Source organism: Trachymyrmex septentrionalis, unplaced genomic scaffold, assembly GCF_001594115.1.
Source record: "Trachymyrmex septentrionalis isolate Tsep2-gDNA-1 unplaced genomic scaffold, Tsep1.0 scaffold32, whole genome shotgun sequence".
NCBI lineage: Eukaryota > Metazoa > Arthropoda > Insecta > Hymenoptera > Formicidae > Trachymyrmex > Trachymyrmex septentrionalis.
Window position 1 is genome coordinate 2,419,416 of NW_017305485.1, and position 19,894 is coordinate 2,439,309.

The window sequence follows — 19,894 nt, forward strand, 5'->3', positions numbered from 1 at the left end:
AATAGGAAAAAGTTCTGTTATTTGTTCACATGGATTGTGTGTCATAGAAAATGATTTTTTATTGGATTAAAACTGATTGCAAAATATTTATTTAGGATTATTTATAGCACTGGGTTTTAAGAGAGAGAGAGAGAGAGAGAGAGAGAGAGAGAGAGAGAGAGATGAGTAAAAATCAGTTTTTTTATAAATGAATTTTTTTCTAAATGAACTTCTTTTTACGATTCTTGAAATATTAACTTTCGACAGCAAAGGATTACATAGATTGTATCGTAGAAAATGATTTTTTGTTGATTAAAAACTGATTGCAAAAGATTTATCGAGGATTATTTATAGTACTGGGTTTTAAAAGAGAGATTGAGTAAAAAAATCATCAATTTTTTTTAATGAATTTTTTCTAGATGAACTTTTTTATACTTCTTAAAATATTAATCCCCGATTACAGCAAAAGGTTATTTGGACTCAAAATGAAAATTTTAGACGATTGTACACAATTGGTTTTATGAGGTTTTAAAATATTATATTAACTGTAAAATCTTTAAACTCTTGAATCTTTCTCTCTTTATCTGTCGTCATAAGATTTACTTGCATTTTAAACCTCAAATGCTTTAAAAATTATTATTGGGTGTAGTTTTTATAGCTGTGTTATAAAGATTAAGATATATAGATTGCTTGTTTTTGTCAAATTTTTGTATGACGAACTGAATAAATACACGAAAACTTTGAGCGATTTATTTATTATATAACATATATAGAGTAAAAAAACATATTTTTTATTGATAAATATACGATATGTATATATACTCCGTTTTTTTTTCATAGTCAACGAACAAATTTTTTTGCAGTGATATCTCGGCCGTTGGTGATCGTGGCAAATTTTAACATGAAATCTTTAGGAAATTTGTCGTTTTATGGAATAAACCTTTATAAAACAGATTAAATAAAAAATAATAAAGTAGCAGCTATTTTGCAGCTTTTATTAACAAAAAAAACTAAATTTTTTAGTTCATATAAATATAATATATACGTATATAATATATATATATATATATATATATAATATTTATACATATAAGCATTTTCAATAACAAGTACATTTTTTAGTCTTTATATTTTATATAAATATATTTATATGTTATACATATAATTCAGAACTTTACTTTTATATAATACATTTATTTAATTCGTCATAAAAAGTTGTCAAAAATTTTGAACAATCTGACGCTCCAGTTTCCTTAATTTGGATCACTCTGAAAAGAATATTAAATAATCATTTAATTAGTCCATGAAGCACTGACAGTTATTATTTATCGATTTATTATTTTTTTAAATAAAACTTTTATATATAATTTATGTTTATAACGTCATCACACGAGATCATAATTGTTGAACGAGATAATGGAAGCGTTTGAATTAACCCATTCAAATTTCAACAAAGATTTTCTGATAAAGCTCACGTTAAAGCTCGTTTATTCCCAATTTCAATCTTCTGTTCAATCTTCTGTTTAAAAGAAAATAAGACGTATTTCAAGACCCTTAGAAAATAAACGACTCGCAAGACCGAGTCCAGGCGCGCAACGCTCTTTCGTCCATTTATAAAATCATGAAACCAGATTGTTCCGGCACAATCGCCCTTCTTCTCTCACCCTCGGCATCGGCGTGCAAGCTCGCTGTTCCGAGTGTTACGATATCGCCTCCAGAGGGTTGAATCGGGAGCCGTGCTGGCTGACTAAACGAAGCTCAGTGATTCAGTGACTGAGAGAGGGAGAACTGGAGGGCGGTCCAGACTTCAGAGGCGGTTCCAAGCTCCCAGGAGCGAGTGAGACCCGGTGGGGGAACTCCGTGCGCTTTTCGGTTCGATGCTCCAGTCTTCACTGAAGCGCCACATTGTTCGTATCCTGGCCGGCGAGAGTGTCTCCTCGCGGTTATCTTGTGGACTGAGCGTGGTGAATCGCGCAACAAAAAGGATACAAGGTGATTGGTGGTCACTTAACTACTTTCGGAGCTTTTCATTTTTTTTCTTTAATACGATCGTATATATACAGTAGCTAACGGTAGTGTCGTACAGTCCAGTCGACATCGCGAGGTGACATCCGCGAGGAGGACGAGGAGATAGTGTCGTCCAGGAGGTCGCCGGTGCAAATCCGCGGCGTCGAAGATGATGCACGCAATGAGCGAGCATGCAGGGGTGGGTGTGTTGCCGTTCGACGGAATGGGCCTGTACGAACAGCCGCGGCCACCCCGGCTCGTCTTCAAGATGCCGCGCGTTGTGCCCGATCAGAAGGCCAAGTTTGAGAGCGACGAGCTGTTCAGAAGGTTGAGTCGCGAAAGCGAGGTGAGTCCACAGAGGAAAGACGCGTAAAATAGGACACGTTAAGATTATTAATGTTACCGAGAAACTTACTCGTTTTGATAAACACATAAAAAAATAACATCGCACGCACGATATCTTTGATAGTAAAACGCAAAGGAAGCGAAAAAGTGCATGTCATGAGTTTTTATAGAGAAAACGTCGAAAGAACTTACTTGGCACGTTACTTTCATTTTTATAATACTCAACGTATGCATTAAATTGAATTCTGTTTGTAAATATGCGAGCTGTACAAATATTACAGTCGACAACCTTATGTATATAACGGTTCTCTAATTTATGCCTATTTCTATCAATGTAAATTTTAAAGATTAATTTTTACAACGTGAGTTAACTTTAATTTCAGTTTACTTTTTATCCTTTTGCATTTATTCTTTCTCTTCTTCCAATTATTAGAATTAAAGAGCGAGAGAGAGAGAGAGAGAGAGAGAGAGAGAGAGAGAGAGAGAGAGAGAGAAATTAGAATTAAAAAAAGATAAAGAATGAATTGAATTGACTAATTTTAATCTCGATTTACTCTTCACCTTTTTCTAATTCTTAGAATTAGAGAAATTAGAATTAGAAGAAGATAAAGAGTAAATCGAGAATAAAGTAATCTTACATTGGAATCGGGTCCAATGTACATTTCTATTAATGTCAATTAACATTAATATCGGATTAGCTTTAATTTTATGTTTTGTTCTATTCTAATTCTTAGAACTAGAAGATGATAAAAAATACATTTAATCTATATTAGTAGAAACGGCCTAAGAAATAGAAAAAGATGAAGAGTAAGTTGGACCAAGATTGAAGTAAATCTACTTTGGTGGAATTATCCTGTTAATAGCCCATTTCCACCAATGTAGATTTAATCTCGGTTTAATTTACTTTTCAGCTTTTCCTAATTAATATGTATAACTAGAAAAAAATAAAAAGTAAGTTAAACATTACAAAGTCAATCATATTGATAGTAATAGACATTAGTCTTCAAAGACTATTTTGGAGAATATTGAGGCATTGAATAAATAATAATCTAAACGGAGAGGTTTAAACAACACTTGTCGTAATTACATTGTGTTATCATTGCTATATTAGTTCTCAGAATTAATCACTTTGTTTTGAAATCAACTTAACGTTGATTACTATTCGCTGATCAATCTCGGTCGAATACCTCGAGGAATATTTTTCGAATTACGTGGCGTAATACGTAGTGAGAGATCTCGGAACAGCAAAGGATTTTCCGTCGCTTGCCGACACAGAATACGCGATGCCGTAGGAATGTTGTCCTTTCTTCGAATTTGTCCAACTGCGGATCACCCACGAGTAGCGAATTAGTATTCTACGTTCATTTCGTATTTTAACAAATCTCGGTGAATCAGAAACTTTTGACGTGGGAATTCGGTCGAAATTCTGATAAATTTCTCTCGATGAACATCGTCAAATCAATTGATTCATCAATACTGAAACGATAATAAAGGGACATGGAGATTTTTAGTAATTTGAAAGTAATGAATTTTTATTTAAACATTGATGAGAAATTATTAAAATTATTGACGATTTTTATCGTTGAGAAATTATATCATTGAAGAACTATAGATGTGTATATTTTGTTTGATCAGTGCTTGTGTATTTTTTCAAAATCACATGCGAAGAAATAATATTGATTTTAATGATTATTGATATAGTCATTAAAAATATCATTAATATAGTTATCTACATATTAAATCTAATAATAAATCTAAATCTATACACTGAATGTAATAATAAATTTGCAAAAAAATAGGTGTATAATATATAAATATAATCTAGAATTATGTACGCAGCTTAAAATTCAAATTAATTCACATATGCATTTTAATGATTGTTTTACATTTATTATTCTTGAGAAAACATGCCATACATTAATATGCATTTATGTATATTGCTAATTGCTATGTATATAGCGATATTTCTGCTTTTTTTATAGGTGAGATACACTGGTTATAGAGATCGGCCGATCGAAGAACGTCAAGTACGTTTCCAAAATGGCTGTCGGGAAGGCCATACAGAAATCGCATTTGCAGCAACAGGCACCAACCTCCAGCTTGTTTTCGGCAGCGCATCTGGAAACTACCCTGTCGATCCCAACGACTGTGATTTTGACAAAGAACACGGCAAGGTAAGTGGCCATCAATCTTTTAAGACCATCTCGATGTTTAGAGATGCGATCTCCAGATCGATTCGTTATAAAAATCGATTTTTTTTGCAAAAAGATTGCTTCGAAATAGTCCTCTTAGTTAAAAAAGAAACGATTCCTTACAAAAAAAAATATCGGTCTAAAATAACTCCTATTAGTTAGAAAAATCGATGTTTTGCAAAATAAATTGGTTTAAAACATTTTTTTTAATTATGTTGTTTGAGAAGATCGATCTTTTGGAGATCGAAACATCACTATCTCAGTTATCGTGGGCCTCATCCCAATCACCACTATCAATTTTCAATCATTTGTCTTTGTCATCCATCCTTAAATGCTTTGTCATAAAAGTTTATATAAAAATGAATTAATTATCGAAAGAAATAGAATTCACATCGCAAGAAAAATTCCTTCTCTGTAGGAAAAGGAATATCTTAAAAAGCGTCGGCTTCGAACTTAAAGGTTCGAGAATTTAAAAATGACATATTTTTCTACGACCTCAGAATGTCCTTTGAAATTTATAAATATTACCAAACTTTGGCGAGAGAACGGACTATCTCTGTTGCCTTTCAGCGGGAGCCTTCGACCCTGACAGCTCGAATCTTGAAACGGCGGTTGCCGAATATTATCGTGCGGTCGTAATTGGTTCGTACTAGCGGCCAAATTAGGGACCGTTACAGACGTAGACGCTCCGCAACCTTTCGAATCTGTAATTTAGTATCCATCAGTATCCGGCCACTTCTCGAACAATGGCGCCGACGTGTCACCCGCGCATCCGGTCTCCACGAATTCCTGGGGCACCACCACGGGGGTCCATTTTCAACCTGGCCCAATTTATCTTCGTGTCGAACGAACGAATTTGTTGTCCATGAAATGGGCTGAAAATTAAAGGGCTTAGAAATCAAAGGGCGATTCAAACATAACACGACTGACATAACGACGGGCATGTAGCGCTATTAGTACGATCGCATGGAAGAACTTCTACAGTTTCTTTTATTGTTCCTTTCTGAATTTTTTCGAAATTTATAATTTTTATGAATATAAAATTTTTTTTCAATAGTTTGGTCATATAAATAATATTTTAGAAAGAGTATTCGCGATTTTCCTAAAATTTAGAAAAATTCCGCAATTTCAGTTAAGAAACGCAGCTTTCAAGTAATCGATGCAATTAAAGTAAAAAGAAAAAATACGATATTTTGTCCTAAGACTGCAAAAGCTCGATGGGCTTTCTCTTTAAATTCGTCAACTAGCAATCTCATACGCCGACGCTGTGGCCGACGCCTCTCGGCGTCGCCATCGCGATCGATAGCAGCGTCGTCGCGACGCCATTTTGCAAACTGCGCGCGCTGTTCCTTTCGCGAATGTCTGGAAATATTCGCGAATGTCTGGATTACTATTAAATAACTAATAATTAATTGTTCGTAATTTTTGCAAATCTTTACATTATATTTATAAAAAAAAATCAATTTGTTATTTTATTTTATATATTATAATTATAAATTTGTATTCTTCATGCAAACCATTCCAATGTAATATTGTATATGAAAAATTCATCAAGAAATTATTCAAATCAGGAAATGGATTTCTTGATTTATTTAAAGTCGATTTTTTCTTAACCAAATTTTAATCGTATGTGAGTTTCTTTCAAAACTTTTAGGAGTACAAATATTTAAAGTATCAAGTACAAGTATTCAAACATTAAATACCAAATAAAATTCTGTTAGTGACTTTAATTTTTATTAAATTTACAGTTAAATGAAAAATAAAAGAATTAAGTTATCGTATCTACTCATATTTTTGAAGCTTAATTATATTCATCATCGCAGATCGAAAAAATACAATAAATCTCGCACTGCCAACTTGAATATCCTTCAAGATCGGGGATCGTTCTTTCGCGTAACTTTGTTATAACTCATAAACGACAGGAAAGTAAAAGCCACGTTGCTATTAGTGGGCAATAGCGGCAATTAGCGCTATAAAAATCCGTTAAACGCCGCCAGATGCTTCGACGCCGTTCCGCCAGTCACATAGTACATAATGGCTCATAAATCTCCCCGGCTCTCGCAAAGGTCGAACAGAGAGATAGTCCTAGTAACCTGCTAGAACTTTCATAGTTTCTTTGTTCTTTCTCAGATTTTCGAAGTCCGCAGTTTTTGGCCAATATTTTTTCCATAGTTTATCCACGTAGATAACATTTTAGAAAGAGAATTCGATTTTCCTAAAATTTAAAAAGTTCCGCAATTTTTTTTATTTTTACAACTTTTAAAGTTACTTTCTAAATTTTTTGAAGTAAAATTTACAAGAGTAAAAACTGAGTTAGTCTTGAAAAAGAAGGGATCAGTTTTTAATATTTAAAAGTGAGATTTCACTTTCCAGAGCGAGATTTATTTTAAAAGTTTTAAAAAGTATACCTTCTAAATCTCGTGGAGTAAAATCTCCCTCGAAGAGACTGAGAATTTAGCCTGTCTTGAAAAAAGTAAATATGGTCACTTTTGTTCAAAAGTAGCAAATTTTCACTCTTTTTAAAGTGAGATTTACTCTTTTGGAATGATTGGAATGAGATTCCATCTACCCTGATATTACACTCGAAAAAAAGAATTGAGATTTCAGTCCTTTGGAGTAACCCGAGTAAAATGTTTCTCGTAAAAACTGACTATTAACCAAAATCTAGCCATTTTTTTTCGAATTTCATTTCAAAAGAGTAAATCTCACCCTGAAAAGAGTGAAAATGTGCTATATATATATATATTCTTAATAACAAGAGTGATGATATTTTCATTCTTTTTTCAAGATTGGCTCAATTTTCTGTCTTTTCAAGTGAGATTTCTCTCCACGAGATTTAAAGAGTATATGTGACATATAATACGAATTCAATTAACAATTAAAAAATAATTAAGACTTGAAAATTAAGAGCTATTATAATATTGAAAATATTTCATGTTAATTATGTCGTTAAAAAATGTAATCACTTCTCGTTCATTGTTCACTTATTACTTATTATTTATGACTCCAAAATTTTTCCTGATCCTACGGCCTCTTTCGTGTCGGGTCTCCTTTTGCAAAGGAGACGAAATGGAACGGAAGCGATTCATTAGATCCTGCACACGGAGCGCGGCATGTTGTTTACGGGACAACCCGCGGCCTTCTTTTTGTTTTAATCGACAATGAGCGAGGGAATAAAGAGCGGCGCGCGACCACACGTGCCCTCGTGCATTGTGCCCATCGACGTGCCCTGTCGGCCGACGTAATAATTAAGGGAGAGATTTTATTCGCGATCGAGATAAACGCGCGATAGAGAAAGCGCGTGCGGTGCCTGATAATGACGATGCTTTTAACCCTTTGCTCAGCGAACAGAAAAAGAGTGAGAGAAGAAAGAGCTGATCCGCGTAATAAAGCTATATACGAAGCCCATAAATTTTAACGTTAAATTAAAAAAAAATAACTGCATTGCGATATTATCTTTTATCGCTTTAATATTGTCTTAATATGAGTCTAAAATTCCTTTTCGAAATAGAAAGATTTGAGAAACTCTCAAACGAAAGGATAATTAAAATCAGTCTAAAAACTAAATGAATGCAAAAAGGAGTCGATCGAAAAATGCAAAAAAAAATCTAGAAAGGGTAAACTTAAAAGTGCAAAGTAAATTTTATTGAGTTACGAGGAGTGTACGAAGAAAAATGAACTTTACAGAATCCCGAGAATGATTTTTGGGAAACTTTTATGAGCCCTCACACACAGGTTAAGGTAATGTGATTTACACTTTAGTTCGCAGCGGGTCGTTATTCAAACATTGTCTTGAGGGACCACAGAATTTATAGTCGGAAATGATCCCGCGGAGACATAAAATGACGTAAAATCCTGTGCACATCCGTAAAATGAAGCGTATAGAACTGGACCGAATGATAAAGGATGCGCCATGCTGACCATATGCCTCTAACCAAACGTTTTTTTTTTCTTTTTTACCATTGACAAACGTTAACGGGCCCCAATATAGTGGACCAGGCGCAAAAAGGCGCTGCTGGTGACGCCCATCGAGAAACAAAAGGGCCGGTGAAATAGCCGGTCGTTTATCTGACGGATATTTAGGTATATGTTCTTCGCTCGCCCGCCCTTGTCGATTTTTCACCCCTTTTCTCGCGGCCGCTCGCTCGTCTCTTTCTTCTTTTCCTGCACTCTTGCCTTTTTTTTTCCGCTCGCTAATGCAAATGAGAAAGGGTTACACACGGTGTGCCGGCGCGTTACAGTTTAAATCGCCTATTACGACGATCCATTATACGACGATAATGATCGTCACGCCCGTGCGCAGAAAGAGAAAAACAAATGTTGCCGACTGTTCTTTCCTCGTGAGAACGAGGAAGGCGACGGTGATGACTAATGACGATGTTGTATGTCGTCCACTCCTCTCCTCGCCAATACTCGTCGTGACGACTTTTTGCGCGTCTCGTTGCCGCTCGGAATATACACATCTCGACGATTCGTTTCGCGACGCTAAAGATGCAAGGCGAAGATATCATTGCGATTACCCAAGCAGAACAACATGATAATGTTAGAATGATATTAAAATGAATCGTGACTAATTAAAAAGTGACTTTTAATGATCGTTTTATAACTATTTTGATATCATTTTAATGTCATGATTTCTTGTTTTACCTTGATTACGAAAACACGTCATTCCAATTTGAAATTGTAAGCGCACGATTTTTAAGAAAACGATTATATGTTGATTTAGTCTATTTAGAACAATATTCGTGTGAGAATTTTATGTGGCAACAATTTCTTTCGAATTTTCTTATAAGTAACAATATTAGGTTAAATAAGATATATGAATAAGTGAAATAAATAAGAAAGTGCCAAAATGACAAGGCTATAGATATTGGTGTTTAATAATATTTCTATGTAAATTTTTAAATCATCTTTTAATTATATAAACTGTGCGCCGATTATTGTTCAACTTGCAATTACAAATTGAAATAATAATCTTATAAATTAAATTGCTCATCGATTTGATAGTAAAAAATATTGAGCACCAATACCTAGTCTCGATTGTATTTGGTGTTTTCTTATTTGATTTATTATAAATTGCGTTTGTCATAAATAAATTTCGCTATTATATAAAATAAAAAGGATATAAAGTTACAGCCTTATCTAAAAATATAACACGAGTATAGAACTCGCGATGCTCTTACGAGGAAACGGTAAAGGACATCACGTGTGTTATAAATATTCTTGCGTCGGAAGACTCGACGTATTTTCCTGCTTATGTTTCATACTTATGTTAATATGTACATCGCGTAAGATTTAACGCATAATGATATCGCCTTGCCTTATCTAGAAGCGCATTAATATGCATAAGATTGCGCGGAAAAGAACCTTTCTGTTGTGAACAGGAACTACTCTTATCGTCTCGCATTTGCAGCGAGAGATAAGAATGCCTTGAGATTCAATTTAGACATAAAGGCATGCAGGAAAGTCGATGTCAATGTAAACTAAGGTGATCAACTCCTTAAAACGAGAAAAAGAGACATTAAAAACAATTTACTATTGATTGTTGTAATTAAATTTTAATGGGTAAATATTTTTTAAATAATCGTTAAAAAAACGTAAACAGTTATTATACGTATTGTTATATTTATAAATAATACTCAATGTATAATATTATATGAAATTATAGGTGTTACAAAAGTTACATCAAGTTACGGGATTACATTTTATTTCTTTTAAATGTACTTTTCTACAATTTTAACTTCTGAATGTATTTTATGAATAATATATCTGGATCTTTAAATAAAAAATAAAATTCGTCACGCATTAGTTAAAAATTATATTTCACATTTATTATTTTTACACTTAAAGGATAATTTATATCCTTAATTTGGAACAAAATTTGGGATACGTTAAGTAGAACGAAAAGTTAAAATTTGTAACTGTTCCTCCTAGTTTTGCACGGTTGGTCACCTTAAATTGTAAACTATAATTATATTTTGTACTTTTAAAAATATAATACAACAACTGTTTTGCTGATCTATACGCAGGAAAATGGGAATTTTTCAAAAGACTGAAATCCAGGATTCGTAGTCCTTTGAGAGCAAAGGCCGCGAGCGATTCGATTATTGGAAAACATTTAAGACCTGGCCACCCCGCGTGGTTGCTCCCCGCGGTTTGATTATTACTGCATAAAAATACGTCCCGTGGTGCATTGTTGGCGAACAGCTGTAAGTGCTGTAAGCGAAAGAATGTAACGAGATGTAACGTCGATTTACCACCACCGGCGCATTCGTTCGCTCGTTCGCGTGCGCCAAATTAATTGTGTTATAAATAGAGTCTGTATATATATTTATAGAAATCCAACACACATTTTAGCGACTTGGAAAAAAAAAAACAAACGTAGTATAGCAAAATATGAAATTTTTTTTATTCGAAAATTTATTCTGTACATTTTAAAAGTAAATGGCATAACTTTGTTTTATTATTTGATATTTAGATTTTATTATTATTATTATTAGGCGTTAGGAACTCGAAAGCTCATTGCCGCAAATACCAAATCCCGCCACTGTTTTTTAGATTTAATTATTTATGAATTTTAAATTGCGAGAACAATATTGATGACCTGATGATAAAGTTTATTCTTTTATTAAACGTTTATCCTTTTATTTTATTAAATAAGTTGATGGTATAAAGAATTGTTTTCACTATAAGAATTAACCTTTAAATTATTTTTGTACTCCTTCCTTAATAATATTAATTTTGAAAATATATATATTTGAAAAAGTACAGCATTATAAATAATTACATTATAATTAAAATAATTATATCGTATAATAATAATAGAAATATGATATAATATGACATGTTATCTATATATTTATATATCTGTGTGATAAATTTCTATATCTATATCTCTAAAACATTATATCATCAATGTTATAAATATTGAATTACATGTTAAAACTCTTAATTGTTAAATCGGAAATTAGATATTATATACACGTGTATCGTTTAGATCTTTGACTCATTTAATTCGTTGATTGCGTGTCGCCGTCCGTTATGTCGGGATTACAAACACGGTCTCAACTGGTTTTTCCCGAGCGTTCTTGACCTCGTAATAATATCTGGGCTCTGCTGCGGGACCGGAAGTCGGGTCGTTTGCCAGAAAATAAAATAACACCGTGTTGTATCGTCGACGCAGAACCCGGTAATCGTCAGCTTTTCGAGAGCCTCCCATTAGACTTTACTCGGAAAACGCCGCCTAGCAATATTCCCGGATTAATTAGTAGATATAAATAAAGTCAGGAAAATAATACAGGTAAACAGACCTAGACGCTTGAGATTGTGTAATTTTAACATCTCTACAATTTTATATTTTTACAATATTTCTTGCTTTTTTCCTTTTCATTTTTAATAAATAATTTAATATTTCCGTAATTTGCGTAATTACTTTGTAATTATAATTTGTTCTAAAATGAATCTTTTTTCCTGCATTAAACTCTCTCTGTATTAGAATTGCAACTTTCTTTCTCACTTTAGTCAAATATTAAATATATATTTATTTATTCTAAATTTCAAAAGTATACTCTAGCCATAGAAAACATACTTAAGATAAATAATATATAAAAACAAAGGTTCCAAATAAAATAAATCATCACCATAAAAAGCTTATAAAAGCCAATACTGAATGGAAAAGTATAAAAGAACATGTAATGATTAAGATTAAATACAGACGTTTCGACTTTTTGTTATATCAAACATAAATCTAATAGAGTCAAATTTTAAAAAAAGGTTTTTAATACATCGATGTGTTAAGTGGAATTTCTCCGACATTATTACATAAAAAAAGATTATTCTTAAATCGACCATAATACGCTCATATAAAATTAAAAATATTGTAGGCTTGTTTCGAAGATTTTAGTCTTGATTTGATTGTGAATTTGTATTGATGTAAGATTTTTTTATTGAGCAAGTCTTGAATTGAGTACAAAGTAATATTTGCATCAACATAAATTCAGTCAAATCAAAGACTATTTTTGAAACAAAATTACAATTAATATTTTTGCTTATACACGAGCATACTATGGTTGATTTGATTTAAGAAGTCTTTTTTTTGTAGGTATCTTAAAATGCATCGCATGACATTTGACTGACAATTTACTAATCTTTCATAAAGATTGCAACGAATCGAAATATGCGAGATAATAATACTCGGTGAGTTTTTACGGCGGCTCGTGCAAATGCCATCGAGAGTTACATTTGCTCGTAATTGACTTCTTACGAGGAACATAGCCTCGCTTCTCTCAATCTCATTTTTCCCTTCATCTCGAGACGAACCGCGAGGCCTCCTCGTACCTTCCAATCTGCGTAATCGTTCTCCGGAAATAAGAAACACAACCGTTGTCGAACACGATGGAGAAGAGATTCGAGAAGAGAAGACGAAAGAACGGCGGGGGGGGGGGGGGAGGGGGGGGCGTGATTGAAACTTGCGGATCGTAGAACACGTAATGGAGCCTTCCTACAACCCACGCCAAAGTGAATTTTGCAAAAAGAAAGATCGAGAGGTTGAGCGAAACGAGCGGCCGATCCGATGACGGCTTTCAACGCGTCTCGTCATTTTCTCCTGTAGACTTCGAAGAGCAATTTGAATATTGGCAATATCATTCCGTCACGATAAAGACATTTGGACTTTAAATCTTCAATGTTAATTAATTTATATTGAACAGTACTAAATTAACTCCGAAATGTCTTTCCGGTATGTCATATTCGATTTTTTTCCAAAGTTTCTTTTATTGCTCATCACTTTTTTATTAATTATGTTAGCCATGTATCATACATCAGTGTATTATTCTCGTCATTTAAGTTATATTTAACTAGCTGTTAGATACATTAAAAGAAGTTTACTAAATTTTAATAAATATTTATTTGGATAGTACTAACTAAATATTTACTAAACATATATTTATTTAATACAAGAATTATTAATTTGATTTATTATGTTTTTTATTGAATAAATATTTATTTACTGTAAATAAATACTTCCTTAGTACTATTTAAATTAACAAATATTTATTAAAATTTAATAATTTCTTTTTCAATGTATGATATTGCACTAAAATAGCTATTAATTATTTTAATTGATATAATATACGTGACATGGTCGAAATAACTTATTATTTCGTCGCTGGCCTTATTTTGATAAAATTATTGGAAATTTTTTAAATTATAAAACCGCTTTAAATTAAATAATAATTTTGATAAATATAAAAGAATTATAATAAATTATAATAAATCGAACTATTAACCTTTTAAATTTTTGAATCTTTTCGATCCGAACATCCGTTGTAATGGACGTTAATTAGACGGCAACCAATAACACATTTTGAGAGAAGAGAAAACATATTATTGGACGTAAAGTCCTATCATTGCGCAAGATATATATTATCAAATATATCATCAATTTCTTTCTATCTGTAATAAGCATTGGACACCAAAAAAATTATTAATCTTTATTGTAATGAATTATTTCAATATTGAAAAATCTGGATTTCACTCTTATTCCCACGCAATTAATCCTGCACTCAAGAAAAGATTGTTCAACGTAAAACAATTTTATCTCAAGACACATTCCGCCTCAAAAGCTTCTCCAACATCAATACCTCAAGTTCTCCATCGATCCCGAGTCCATCCACATCTTAATCATCCATCAGGACCCACGTGGCGTCAACAACGAATTCATAACAACTATACGTTCCGTACGGATGGCGATGTTCCAGGTACATCTGCGCTCACATTTGATCATGAACGGCGTGTGCGTGAGGTGGCGGGGTTGGATCGACCTGGAGCGACTGGACGGTGTCGGCTGTCTCGAATACGATGAGGAACACGCCGCCGAGGAGGATGCGTTGCTACGTGACCAGCTCGAGCGTTACAATCAACGACTGCGCGATTTCGAGGAGAAGCAACGTACCTATCGGAGTGGACCAGCGTCAGCCGCACAGCCGCCGCATCTTAATCATCACTATCACCACGACACACACCATGCGACCAGCCACCATCATCATCATCACGGCCATCATAGCCGGCACGTGGGTGGTGCAGGTGCCACCGGTGCCACCGCGACCGGCATCGAGCCTCACTTGCCTCACCGCCAGGATCCCGAGATGGAGGTGCGACTGCGAGCCTTCTGAGACCCGCGCAGACCCTCTGATTGCTCGCGATGATGGTAAACGAAAAGCCTCTTGACGATAAGTCTCTTTTGATCTCGATCTCTTGAAGTGACTCCTTTAACGCGAAATTGCGATTTTTTTTTTTAAAAACGATATTGATGCCCAACTTCCTCACCTGTTCTGCGACGTGAACGAGCGTGTCGCGCCTGGTCCGTAACGAAAAGATTACTAGTCAAATTTAAGTGATAGAATTGTTGAAGGAAAGTAATCTTTTCGTTACGGTTCTCGCTATTAATCTATACAAACATACTTACACAAACATGCGTGCAGCAACCATAAACTTGGTACAAATGGACTGGCAACATTACCAAGATTGTGCTCGTTCTTCTCTCTTTACATTATGTTCAGAAACACTATCCGAGTGTTTCAGTGTGTATCAGTTTATCTTTGTTTAACAAAACATTCGAATGCAAAGATAAAATTATACACAGGAGCATTCGGGTGGAATTTTTGAACGTAGCTCTAGAAGAGTCCGGAAATATGTTTCATGCATGCTTGACGTGTACTATACATTTAATATATTTTATTGATACGATTGGTTTATACATTCAGATTCAATGAGTAATTAAAAGCAATTCGTGATTCTCTATAATATACTATTTTTTATTCTGATTTAATGTTAACACGCCCATGTTTAACTGACATGCTCTATTTCCGGACATTTTGAGAAAGAGAAGTACCTAAAAAGTATATTTTTTTCACCTTCTCTAGATTGTTTTTTATGTAGAAATTGACTAGCAATTGCCAGTCCATATCTACAAGATCCATGGCAGAAACAAATTCGGAGGCTGCGATAATGCATTTTCATGTTTTCGGATAACTGCGTTGTTCCATCGCGCAACTTATTTCACGGAGAAAAATGATTTTGCTATAAACGCAAAGGGATTGCAAAATTTAATTGCCAAATTTGTTTGCTGTTTATAACATACAAATTTGCATATTTAACAAATTATAATTTTTATAATAAAATTATAATATTTTGCATTTGCTGCGAATATAAAAAAGAATAAATATTGTTTGCACCTGCAAATAATTTGCGATCCGTATATTTGCAAATGAAATTTGCCGTTATAGCATAGAATTAGCGTTTGTAGCAAATTTTTTCTCTTCGTGTTCCAACAGTCGTTATTGCAGCCGAATTTTGTGATACGCGAGCTTTAATCTAAAAATGGTATCGGCAAGTTTCTTTTTGAAAAACTATGTGATGTATCCTTCTTTCTTGGTACTGTAAACTCGCTTTTTACAGCATGCTTTTAACAATGGTCGTGTTAACGCAGCGATAATTGGCTTTTACTAAAGTATACGGTCAGTTTTAAATATATTTATATATAATAACTGCACGAATATCGTCTTGAGGAGGACAAAAAGGGAATTTCGCTTTCTATCGTTTAAACAAATCGATTGACGAAAAATCGATTTTTTCGACAAGAAAATTATTCGACGTTATATGAAGCGTTATGGGATGCTCCATAAATTTGGCTTGTATGAGCCTAGTAGTTTCCGTCGGCCGATATTATTTATTTAATCGTTCGTCAAGGTAAACTGTCATTTATATCATGACCCTGTGGCGTACGATTTTTATAAACTTCGCGTAAAACGTTATCATACGTTTGATTGGACGGCTTGATATAATGATTATCTCAATGGATGTTGTTAGTGTCGGTTGATAGTTAATTATATTTTAGTAGTCATATAATTTTGCGAAGTTATATATAAATATATTAAAAACTGACCTATGGTAACACAAAAACCTATTGTTATATATAATTATAGACTTATATAAATACATTTTTGTTATATGAAGTTATAGTTATATGTATATTTAATCTGAATACTCGCATACTACGCAATTATGTTTTGTGTAGCTATATTTAACTCGTAATTCAAGTCTTAATTTCGTTATTCAATGATTCGATTTTTAAATTTTCACCGTTAATATCGTATCTGAAAACGACTTGAAATTCTCTGAGTTATCGAATATTCCACACCTGTTAAACTCCAAAATGAAGGAGGCTTTTTCGAAGGACATTGACGCGCATCATTCTGTAATCAAAATAATTCTATCGGATCTATCAAATGATCACTCGAAGATTAAGATAAAGCACACGTGCCTCTTACATTTTGATTCTGCAAATTTACAGGCCATATAACGTCACTAATGTTTTTGAATAAAACATGTTAAATTGGGCCCTAAAATAACGCTGTCTTTCTACATAATAAAACGATTAACATTAATCATTTATTCAGTGATTCATGATTAATTCTGTCGCAGAATAGGCATTTTTGCGCCAGAAAGCGCAACAATTTGATATGCTGTTTTAAATAATATTCACTATTTTAATGATTTAATATCTGAATATTTTTTAGAAGAGAACAGATACATCAATGGATTTATCTTTTCAAATAAATGTATCTTTTTTACGTTTACTGAACTATTAAAATTTGACATTGATTTACCATTGATTTGATTTTATTAACATTACTGAGACTCTTAGATTTTAATGCAATGGCATGACTCTTTGAGGAAGTGTATCTCTGATCGTTGGGAAAATTAGAAATTAGTCTCCAAATTTTGATAAAAAGTATCGTTTTTCCGCTGCGAGAAGACGAGATTGCAGCATCCGAAAACGAATATCGCGAATTTCGCGTCATGTAGGCCGTGATGACTGTATTCATCAAACGAACGGACGACTCGCCAGTGACGAAATACGTGTGAATCACGATGATTCCCGAGCATTCGGCTAACGAAGCTGAATACGATGAATCATATCGATCGTTGCGTCTGCTTACGTTTCACGTTTACGTTGGGTACGCCATCGTCGTAAAGAGGAAATTTTTGTTATAATGTACATATTTGTAAAGAATTTATAAATTAAAGATATCATTTGCGTCGCATTACCCGCCTGTTTCGACTTGTCCTTTCGTTTACCGAAATATCCTGCGTAATCATGAAAAGTAGATTAAGATTATTAAACGTATATAGTTTAATATGCATTTTTTTCACGTCAGTATTATTTTACTCGTCGAATTTTACTGTTTTAAGTGATACGAAGTAACTGCCATAATTCTAATCGTTCCATTATTCTAGAAATTCGTATTACGTATTATAATTAATATAAATAATACCAAGAAGACTTCTAAAGATCTGCATCGTTTAATTTATCCCCGTATTTTTCTTTTATGTTAATATTTCTTATACATGCAAAAATAATATTTTTAGGACTTATTCGAAGAAATATAACGCGTGTCTAATTCAATCAATTTCTGAGAAGATGATCAACTTCATCGAAATGTTTAATAGATTGAAGAACTATTCCTATACAAAATAAATAACAATAAATAAAGGGTAAAATAAGAGTCAAGCATATTTCTTTAAAAAAGTCACAATTAAAAGAATAAATTACAAATACAGAAAAGTAAAATTGAAAAAATATGTAATAAAATAAAAACTCAGTTTAAATACAAATAAATTACAAGTTTCGGCTACCGGATTGAGTCCTCTTCAGACATTAACTTATCGAAAGAAATCGCAGTACAAAATTAATTATCGGAAATGTTCGCATAATCACAGTTCGGGTGAGTCTTGATGTAGAACTCGACATTATTCGCATACGATTGAATAGTTAAATGTGTTTCATATCTCTTGGAAAAGTTCTAGTTGATAAAAAAGATAAAAAGACTTCTTACGAAAAAATAAACGCAATTAACTTAACATACTGGAATTCTAACAAGTAATTAAAACTCACCAAAAATCATATGTAAATTATTCAAACAAATGTATCCATATAAGTATGAAAAAACTATTAGAATATACAAAGTTAAGTGGAACGCAGATGTGTAAGACGGACGTTGTGTATCGATTATTATGTATGCTCGCTGATACGGATCACTACAGACTGAGAGAAGAGACGGACTGTCAGTATGGAAGAGTCAAACTTTATTTACAATAGGTATTAAAAATAAAAGTTAATGGGTAGTCATTATCTAGTAAAATGTTAATAATAAATGTCAAATTTTTTGTATGAAACATAAAGTCAGAAAGTAAAAAAGCTCTGTCAACTAGCGAAAAAATTACCTTTCTTTTGTGCAATAGGATGATTTGAGTTGAAATTTAAAAATCTCCCTGAAAAGGTAGATTTGCGGTACCAATCAAAAATAAAACGATTCTTAATAATAGATATAGTGATATCCAAAAAATTTATTTTTTCTCCCTTTATTTCTGTAGTGAATTGAAGACACGAATGAAATGAATTAAATTGTTGTAGTAAAATATCAATTTTTGAGGGAGAAACTGCAGTACAAATGTCATCTACATATCTATAATAAAATAAAATATCCACATTCAACGACATTAAGGACACCGTCTCTAATCTCATTACTAGGTTCGCTATTACAGATGATAAAAGAGAGCCCATGAGAATGCCGAAGCTTTGCTTATAAATTTTATTATCAAATGAAAAAAAGGTAGAATTTAAAACGAATCGCTCCCGTATCGCTCCCAAGAAACTCATTCTTAGGCAGAGAGCAATCCTTGGAAATAAAACTCCACTGCTCATTCACGCAATCAACCGCTATCTCTATTGGAACATTCGTGAAAAGTGAGATAACGTCCAAGGAAATTAATTTATATTCACCTGTATAATCTTTTTAATTTTTCAACTAATTAATTACTTATTAGAATTTCGGTATGTTAATTTAGTTGCGTTTATTTTTTCGTAAGAAGTCTTTTTATCTTTTTTATCAACTAGAACTTTTCCAAGAGATATGAAACACATTTGATTGTTCAATCGTGCGAATAATGTCGAGTTCTACATCAAGACTCACTCGAACTGTGATTATAGTGAATATGCGAACATTTCCGATAATTAATTTTGTACTGTGATTTTTTTCGATAAGTTAATGTCTGAAGAGGGCTCAATCCGGTAGCCGAAACTTGTAATTTATTTATATTTAAACTGAGTTTTTATTTTATTATATATTTTTTCATTTTATTATATATTTTTACTTTTCTCTATTTGTAATTTATTCTTTTAATTGTGTGACTTTTTTAAAGAAATGTGTTTGACTCTTATTTTGCCCTTTATTTATTTCATGGAAATGACGCTACATTAAGGAATGACAAGCATTTTTCTGAGTCGATCTTCTAATCAACCAGTAACC

The 19,894-nt window shown here is 33.0% G+C and overlaps 1 protein-coding gene across 3 annotated transcripts; it reads left to right on the plus strand.

The window, feature by feature from the left end:
* Window positions 1-1,889: 1,889 nt before the first annotated feature.
* Window positions 1,890-15,062, plus strand: LOC108749907 (protein big brother-like). Of its 3 annotated transcripts, none has more exons than XM_018488932.1 (4): window positions 1,890-1,971; window positions 2,066-2,332; window positions 4,314-4,505; window positions 14,282-15,062. In XM_018488932.1, the coding sequence occupies exons 2-4, from the start codon at window positions 2,156-2,158 to the stop codon at window positions 14,693-14,695; spliced, it is 783 nt and encodes a 260-aa protein (XP_018344434.1). In that variant the 5' UTR covers window positions 1,890-1,971; window positions 2,066-2,155; the 3' UTR covers window positions 14,696-15,062. The 3 variants fall into 3 exon arrangements, with proteins under 3 accessions (XP_018344434.1, XP_018344433.1, XP_018344432.1); XM_018488931.1 differs by having other exon boundaries at window positions 2,043-2,332; window positions 14,282-15,061; XM_018488930.1 differs by having other exon boundaries at window positions 1,890-2,332; window positions 14,282-15,061.
* Window positions 15,063-19,894: the final 4,832 nt, after the last annotated feature.

Coding starts and splice junctions, on each gene's coding strand:
- LOC108749907 (XM_018488932.1), top strand. CDS start 2,156: ATGATGCACGCAATGAGCGAGCATGCAGGGGTGGGTGTGTTGCCGTTC. Junction 2,333..4,313: donor GGTTGAGTCGCGAAAGCGAG/GTGAGTCCACAG, acceptor CTTTTTTTATAG/GTGAGATACACTGGTTATAG. Junction 4,506..14,281: donor TTGACAAAGAACACGGCAAG/GTAAGTGGCCAT, acceptor GCGATGTTCCAG/GTACATCTGCGCTCACATTT.